At 46.1% G+C, this 9,339-nt stretch overlaps 1 protein-coding gene across 1 annotated transcript in view; it reads right to left on the reverse strand.

The window, feature by feature from the left end:
• kita (KIT proto-oncogene, receptor tyrosine kinase a) overlaps positions 1 to 6,090 on the reverse strand; it is a gene marked incomplete at its 5' end in the record, with an annotated part of 28,315 nt that extends 22,225 nt beyond the window's left edge. Inside the window, 3 exons of the mRNA XM_079221334.1 lie at positions 1,533 to 1,817; positions 2,979 to 3,233; positions 6,036 to 6,090. Of these exons, the coding sequence (XP_079077460.1) occupies positions 1,533 to 1,817; positions 2,979 to 3,233; positions 6,036 to 6,090 (595 nt within the window). The remainder of the gene's footprint in view (positions 1 to 1,532; positions 1,818 to 2,978; positions 3,234 to 6,035) is intronic.
• Positions 6,091 to 9,339: the final 3,249 nt, after the last annotated feature.

Below are 9,339 nucleotides of genomic sequence, written 5' to 3' on the forward strand. Positions count from 1 at the left end.
ATCTATCTATCTATCTATATCTACCAACCTACCTACCTATTTACCAACCAACCTACCTATCTATCTACCAACCAACCAACCTACCTATCTACCAACCTACTTATCTATCTACCAACCAACCTACATATCTACCAACCTACTTATCTATCTACCTACCAACCAACCTATCTACCTACCAACCAACCTATCTACCTACCAACCTACCTACCTACCAACCTACATATCTACCAACCTACCTATCTATCTACCAACCTACATATCTATCTACCTACCAACCTACATATCTACCAACCTACTTATCTATCTACCAACCAACCTACCTACCAACCAACCTACCTATCTACCTACCAACCTACCTATCTACCTACCAACCTACCTATCTATCTACCAACCTATCTATCTACCTACCAACCTATCTATCTACCAACCAACCGACCAACCTACCTATCTACCTACCTACCAACCTACCTATCGACCAACCTACATATCTACCAACCTACCTATCTATCTACCAACCTACCTACCTACCTACCAACCAACCAACCAATCTGCCTACCAACCAACCAACCAATCTGCCTATCAACTAACCAACCGACCTACCTACCTACCTACCTATCTACCAACCAACCTATCTACCTACCAACCAACCAACCAACCTATCTACCAACCAACCTACCTACCAATTTACCTACCAACTTATCTATCTACCAACCAACCAACCTACCTACCTACCTACCTACCTACCTACCTACCAACCAACCAACCTACCTATCTACCAACCAACCTACCTATCAACCAACCAACCAACCTACCTATCTACCAACCTACCTTTTAACGAAACCTCCCGACCTTGTTTATGAGACGTCAACCACGATCTATCTATCTATCTATCTATCTATCTATCTATCTATATCTACCAACCTACCTACCTATTTACCAACCAACCTACCTATTTACCAACCAACCTACCTATCTACCTACCAACCTATATACCAACCAACCAACCAACCTACCCATCTATCTATCTATGTACCTATCTACCAACCAACCAACCTACCTATCTATCTACCAACCAACCAACCTACCTACCTACCTACCAACCAATCTGCCTATCTATCTACCAACCAACCAACCAACCTATCTGTCTATCTATCTACCAACCAACCAACCAACCTACCTACCTATCTACCAACCTACCTACCTATCTACCAACCTACCAACCAATCTACCAACCTACCAATCTACCGACCAACTTATCTATCTACCAACCAACCAACCTACCTACCAACCAACCTACCAACCTACCTATCTACCAATCTACCAACCAACCTATCTACCTACCAACCTACCTACCTACCTGTCAACCAACCAACCAACCTACCTACCTACCTTTCTGCCTACCTACCTACCTACCTACCTTTCTGCCTGCCTACCTACCTACCTACCTACCTACTTACCTACCTACCTACCGATCAACAAACCTACCAACCTACCTATCTTTCTAGCTATCTATCTGTGTGCATTGACGTTACCTGGTCTCACGGTCAGGTAGTAGTCGTGCGACCGGACGCCCTCTTGCCCGAGTCGCCCCGTGCACACGTAGCACCCTTCGAAGGCCTTCTGTGCGTCGTGGATGACGACGCCGCGCTCCGGGCTGGCGGTGAAGCGGAGGCCGGGGGCCGGCGCTCTGCCGGAGCACGTCTCCAGGCGCAGGTGGTCCAGACTCGGATCCGTTGCCAGGCAGGGGATGGAAGCGCTGTCTCCCACTCGGGTGAGGATGTTGAACACCATTGATTTTCTGAAGGGATTGTCGGGATCTGCCAAAGGAAATGGAGGCGTGAGAGGAGCTGCAGGATGGAGCTTCACTTTGTGATCATGACTAACACCAACATGCACTTCTTCTCCACCACTGCTTTGTTACTTTGACTTCTTGTCATTTGATTACCAGGAAAAATGACATGCTCCATTACCTGTTAAACCTTTGACGGTCACCTGAAGCTGTATGAACTCACCAACCCGACAAGTCTGACAACAGCAGTTAGTGATTGAGTTGTTTTTATTAATTTAAACTGTACTAGTAACAATTAGGTAGGGTGGAGTTCATAGTTTCTGTTAAGCTAAAACCTGCTGAACTGTCTGGTCAGGCCTCCACTCCTTAATCACTATAATAAAGTTGCTCTAGTGACAATTATGGACTCAAGCAGGACTCAATTGGGTCTGAACTTGGCTTTGACTCGGACTCTACTGGTTTTGACTTGTAGGATATCCACAGTGAGTTTGGGAGATTGACATGAATGTACACATTAACTCTACAGGGCCTTACACGTGCATTTTGCTGTATTTTATTGAAAAAAAACAAAATAAACGTCCTAATGACAGCCTCCCTGTTTAATGTTTCTCACTTCCTAAAGTATCGTGAACTTTTCTACTCGTGCAAACGCAACATTTTCCCGCGGCTGCAGCTCCACGTTAACGGCGTCCAGGAAGACGAAGCGACAGCCAGACGCAGCAGCTGCTCGTCTGTCTTCCAGAACTCAGATCGTAAAGGATTACGTCTATAAATCTGCTTTTTTTTCTTCTTCTTCGCTTTCAATTTTGTGGAATTAACAGACACAAGGATCTCTGCTCTGCCAGGAACGATGACTCGGCTCCAGCTTCTTATACATCACGGACGCCACGCTGCAAACGCTGGAGTTGTCCGATGACAATGAATCACATTGGAGCCTCTCGTAGCGGCGCTAAATGTGTGTGCTCTCTCTTCTGCGAATGATGAGCATGTGATGTTCGCCCGCAGTGATGGCGGTCGGCCAGGAGATGTGCAGCCACACAGAGGTGGAGATGCAGAACACTCGCTCGGTAAATACTTAAAGCATCGGCTACACCTGTCGGGGGGGGGCAAAGAGGCAAACACCTCTTTCTCTGGAGCACACGCCCACTCACACACATGAACACCTGAACACACACATTTAAAGCGCTACCTTTCACGTAGACGTAGATGGAGGTGCGCTCCTTGGTGCTCTCCTCCAGGCAGATGTAGCGGCCCATGTGGACCGGCTGCGCCCGGGGGATGCGCAGCGTGGACATGCCGGACACCCGCTTCTCCCCGCGCACCTTGGGCCGGTCCTCCCGCTGCCACTGCATCTCCTTGTCGCCCTGGCAACGCAGCTCGAAGGGCGCGTTGAGCGGGGCGACCAGGTGGGGGCCGGCGGGGGCGATGGTGGGCTTGGTGTGGCCTGTGGAGTGACGAGAGAGGGAGTCAACCGCACGGCAAACACAAGGGAGGCACCACCAGCCAGTCTGTGGTGTCGACCTGTCAATCACCTTGTAGCCCCGCCCCTAAAGCGTCCCCTGCTTTATGGTCTGTTTGACTCTAAATGACCATAATTTACTAAATGAACATCATGCTGCATTGAAAAAGACTTGAAACTAGAGATTTATATAAACTAGACATTTATATAGACTTCTATACAACCAGAGGAGTCGCCCCCTGGTGGTCAGGAGAGAGAATGCAGCTTTAACACATGAAGCATAGACTTCTATACAACCAGAGGAGTCGCCCCCTGGTGGTCAGGAGAGAGAATGCAAGTTTTAAGACACTTCCACATCAGCTTCACTCGGCAGAACTGAAGGTTGCCACCTGGATAAAACTAACGAAGCTAAAGTAATTTACTCATTTATTTACTTAAATAAAGATTAAACATGACAATTAGTAACTGCACAGATAACAACTTTTTCAAAGCTATAAACTAATTGATATCATTTTGACATTTCTTCACAAATAAAAGAAAATCTGCATTTTATTTGTGGTCTGATAGTTTACAGTTTAAATGAAACAGTTAAAAAAAAAGAAAACGCATGACAGTTGACCCCTGTCTTGCTGATTTACAGGTTTCATCATATTATTTATAATTTGAAAACCTCAAAGTTGAGTAATGCTACAGGGGTGAAATGTCAACATCTGCAACATTCTCTGATCCAAAAGCAAACCAAATTATAAAATAAAACAGGATTTGTTCTGGCTCCATAATTGATCGTGAGTTGTTTTATGACACAGCTGCCAAAACCAATAGACTGTAAAAGTTGCTTTAGTTAAAGCAGTTGTTCCTAAAGCGATAATGGCTTGCGACACAAAACAAAGCACAGTCGGCTTCGAGCCTCTGCGTTCAGAGAGATGACTTCCACAGTGGGAGGCAGGCAGTGTTTCCAAAATACAGCTCGACCCCTCAGATTTATTTTGGGACCTCTGAGTTTTATGTTTGTAACAAAAATATGATTTAGATCCTCTGAGAAAAGCCATTGTTTTGTATCTCTCATCCATGCGACCGCAGCTGGCCTTTACTACGTCGCGTTAGTCCAGGTGAAGAGGCAGGAGTCCAACCTCCTGACATCGGGGAAGAGGGGCCAATGCGCGAAGGGGCTGAAAGCCAGGGCCCCCGGTGTGCTTATGGCGTGAGATAACCACCCCAGACCCCTTGGAATATATGGTGTGAGGGGTCCCTTGATCATTAAAACAGAAGCGAGCCTATATCACCAGGACCCTCCAGACCGCTCGCGCTGTCAGTGTGAGGGCCAAAAGACCTTTTGAAATCTAAAACGTCAGCCTCTCCCCGAGGGCCCCCAGCCCCCTTGTGGTTTAAAACCTAAGTCAGCCGACCACAAAGACCCCCAGACCCCTTGTGGTTTAGAATGTAAGCTGATCGCCGGAGCCCCTCGGGCCCTTTGGAACCTACAATCTGCTGCACGTGTACGTCATGGACCCTCAGCGACCCGGCCTGATGGTAAATAATTGTTCTGCCCTGTAGAAGAATACACTTAAGACTGTAAATTAGCATTTAAAGTCTAAATCGTGACGGCTATTTGCATCGATCAATATAGAAACGTCCAAATCCTCCCATCGCCAAACATTCAATGAGATCCGCCATGAATGCGGTGATGGTGATGAAAGCTTAAATTCACAGAATTACAGGACAGCCAACAGCAGCGTCATCTGACGTCACAGCATCGATAGTTCTTCATGTGAGGCTCCTTGATGGAGTCCCATCGCGTGGAAACACGGTGATTTAAAAACGGGGAAACAAACTTCACGGCGTCACGTGACGCGAGCCCGTAAAGATGTGTCCGTCATTCACAGCCCGGTGGAGCGTGTGCACGCGGACGCGCGCATCGGATGCTCTCAAAGCTGTCGATCAGGTGGAAACAGAAGAATGAGAGAGAGAGAGAGAGAGAGAGAGAGAGAAAGAGAGAGTCCACCTGACGCAGGAGGCTCTCCAGGTGACCCGCGCGCGCAAAAGAGCGCAGAGTAGAACAGAAACACTTGTTTTTGGCGCAGATGGCTCGACGCACGCGCCAGCTTTTCAACTGAATTTCCTCGCGAGCCAAAGTCTGCCAACTTTCCTGACGAGATAGAAAACAGCCGACTTCGAATTGACTCTCGCACACGGATATTGCGCATAAAAAGCCAATTAGTGCAAGACGACGCCAGGCCGTAATGGTTGCAACGTGTTCACAGACAGACTCCCACACGTGTTCATAATTATTCAACAAATGAGGGATTACACAGGCATGCAAACCACTTGTGGATATGATAGCAGCTGCTTTGCATGCTTCCACGGAACCAGGAGTTGCGGATATATTTCCATAAAGACGTTCAGAAACCCGCAGGAGCCTGCCTCGCGCTCCACACGGGGGGGGGGGCTCACTGTTGTTATAACTCAGCTCCCTTTTGTTTTTTTATTAATGGCGTCCTGCTCTAACTCGTGAATTATTAAAACACAGATATCGTGAGCCGAAGTGTCCGCTTTCCTCGTCGGGTTTCAGAGACTCCGGGTCTCGTTGCACCGGAACAAAGACAAAGTGGTGCAAACGCTGCGCGAATGGCGCCGCGGCTGCACCTCCCTGTGATGTGGATTACCAGGGCTAAAACAGAGCCCAACTCCCCCCAGTCCCTTTTAGAGACAGAGTCGCGCGTGCGTTGCGCTACCCCCGCGGAAAAGACACACACCCCACATAAAGCAACAAGTTGCCGCGCGCCTCACCTGGATGGAAGGTTAGCTGCACACACACACACAGCAGGATCCAGAGGTATTCCATCGTTATTATTCCATGGGGCTAGCCGTGCAAGGTGAGCCTCTCCGGGGTTAAGGTGGCGCTACTCTACTCGCCCGCGAGCGCGCGTGTGTCGGACTTGTGGAGAAGTTGAACTGCGCGAGGTGGAGGCGCACGCACTCACTCACTCACGAGCCTTCAGAGGAGCTCGCGACCACAGCAGCGCGCAGCCACGGCAGATATCCGCAAACATTGCTGGAGCGCGCCAGGGTGGAGGCGTGGTGGTGCTGGTGGTACTGGTACTGGTGGTACTGGTGGTACTGGTACTGGTGGTACTGGTGTTAATGGTGGTACTGGTGGTACTGGTACTGGTGGTACTGGTACTGGTGGTACTGGTGGTACTGGTGGTGGGTGGAGACCAGCAGGTACTCTCTCTCTCTCTGACTGACTGCGGCGTCAACAACATGTTTATAAGGAGCCGCGCGGCGGAGCCTATCGCTCACGAGGAAGGAGGCGTGTTGGTGACCCGTCTCCACACACACACACACACACACACACACACACACACACACACACACACACACACACACACACACACACACACACACACACCAGCATCCACTCCAGGCTTTATATTTTATTCTTTGAATCAAGTAATATCAATAAACAGTAAAACAGTAGTAAAAACAAAGTCAAAATAAAAAGCAGGAAGAAGAATGTGAAATATACAGACACGCACATGCCAGCTCTTAATTATAAATACGTTATTATGGTATAATTACTTTACTGTATAAGTTTTTTTCACAACACACACACTTACGATCATTAAAAGACAAAACAACAAAATTGAGACAGGAACATCACATAATGACCCTTTGTATTTTCCCTCATGAGACCAGGCATGACGTTTTTTTTATGTTTTTTTCTACTATCACACACACTCACACACACACACACTCACACACACACACACACACACACTCTCACACACACACACACACGCGCACACACACACACACACACACTCCCAGAGCTGGCCTAGTTTCCCATTGCATGCTGGGACTGATCTCTGCATAATGTGGACAGGAATTAGTAATTTATTCTTTAAAACAGCCGTTTATAATCGCGACAACAGAAAGTTGGCCCTTAAGAAACCATTAGCTTTGTTTTCCATCCTGAGACATTATGGACCGTTTTATATCTTTATTTACATTCTGGTATTTCATAGAATAGTTGTACTTCTTCAGAGTTGTGCATAAGTGGTTTAACCGGTTCTTACATCAGATGTTGGACACTTGAAGGACATTTCAGGGAAGAATTCCTCTTCTATGTGAAAGCGTCACAATTAAAAGGTAATTATAAAAGACCAGCGATTTAGTTTTGCACGTAAAAAAAAGGCAATGGGTCAAGCTTCAAAACCCCTGGATCCTACATCTCCCACAATGCAGCTTTTCCCTGCATGTTAAATATTCCACACCCCAAATGTATTAATGTTCATAATCAAGCAGCAACGTCCTACGCTGGGAAATTAAACCCAAACGAGGAAGTTCCCAAAAAACTGTCCTCAAATTTGCCGCTTGATTCTCCCATAGACGTCTACGGTCAAAATGACAACTTTACAGCTGAAATAAATATGTTTCCAGCCTGGTATAAAAACAGGTTTTGGTCTCCTTAGCTGTCATTCCAGTTCATGATAACTGTACACAGGTGAACTTACATATAACATCCATCTCTTTGCCTATTGTTAGAGTTAAACTGTGTCGATGCAAAAGATGCATTTAATTTCCTTTAAATTCTTCACAATAAAAGTTGCTGTTTATCTAACAAAGCTCCGATAGTCAGTGAGTTCATTTACTACACATTCTTCCTAATAAAAGTTATTTTTGTGGCTCTCTGCAACATGTTTTAATTCATGAATAGAGGCTAACAAAATTAATTTGCATGAGTTTCACTCATCCTCCCTGCATACTACACTTTATCTATTTAAGAATAGCCTCGAACAACAAGCCGTAAATCTAGTGATGAACACATTTATTCACTCTAAATTCTTCACAATAATATTCCTTGTTATCTTTGCTGTTTTCTCTTTCTCCCTGCTGTATGAGACTCGTTATATTTAAAGATTCGCTGCCTGCAAAGCTCGGCTAATTTAGTTTGAAATTTCCGATAAATTCTTCACAATAAAAGTCACCCCATTATTGTTGCTGCTAACTCGAACTTAGCTGTTTCATTGAAGAAATAGCCGCTAACAATGCTAATGCTAAATTTGATCATGAATACATTTTCCTCTAAATTCTTCACAATAAAAGCCCTCCCTGGTGTTAGCTTTTATTTTGAAGCAGCGAGTGTGTTTTCATCAGCAGTAACTTAACAGCAGAGCTCAGCTGTGCTCCAGGTTTTCCTCTCCCCTCGCTCTTCTGTGGAGGGTGTGTGTGTGTGTGTGTGTGTGGTGAGATGATGAGACCTACGTTTGATAAATTGATTGCGTCCACATGTCCATGCTGAGATCTGAACCCGAGGAGAGCCGAGCCGCATCAGCATGTGGTCCGGACCGGCAGATCGCAGTGCGAACGAGATCCGAACCGAGAAAACAGACTTTCACGGTCGAGGCCCTCCCGGTGCGATCGGACTAAAGAGAGTAACCGCGGCGACTTGGCGATGGTTTTAATGCATTTTTAAATGTTTAACAGGCCCGAAAAGAAATAAAATTGTCTATCAAAGCCAAACTAGTAGCAGAGCTTCAAAACAGATGTATTCATAAGGTACGATAACATGGGAGGAAGGTTCAAACGTGCTTTTTATGAGTGAACAATTGGCGGAGTGCTCCTTTAAAGCCATGTCTGTTTGGTCTGATTTAAAAGGAACTCGGGAAGCGACGCACATCCTATTGACTCCCTAGTTGTAACGTGCACCACTAATGTCTGCCTCTATTTAATAACCATAATTGGCTCTTCTGTTGGCTGGGAGACATCCAATGATTACCCTTTGTCTGACAAACATTAACCACAACATTCAAATTACCTTGGCTTAGGGGCGTGGCCTAAAACACACTCAAACACTGTGTGTGTCATGTGATACTGTGGGTTGTTTGTTTTGTTTTTGGTTGTTTTTTGGTGGTTAACGACATCACTGCGGTGGTGTCGTTAACCACCTGGAAATGCCACGACTACAAACCCCGTTTAAACAAACATCGTGAAATTTGAGGGTTTGTGGAAACAGATCATAGCAAAAAAATGACCCAAAAATGTGCCGTGATTACGAGGTTCATTTCACAACAAAAGATACAGGTGGCGG

This window comes from Taurulus bubalis, assembly GCF_910589615.1.
Source record: "Taurulus bubalis genome assembly, chromosome: 7".
Taxonomy (NCBI): domain Eukaryota; kingdom Metazoa; phylum Chordata; class Actinopteri; order Perciformes; family Cottidae; genus Taurulus; species Taurulus bubalis.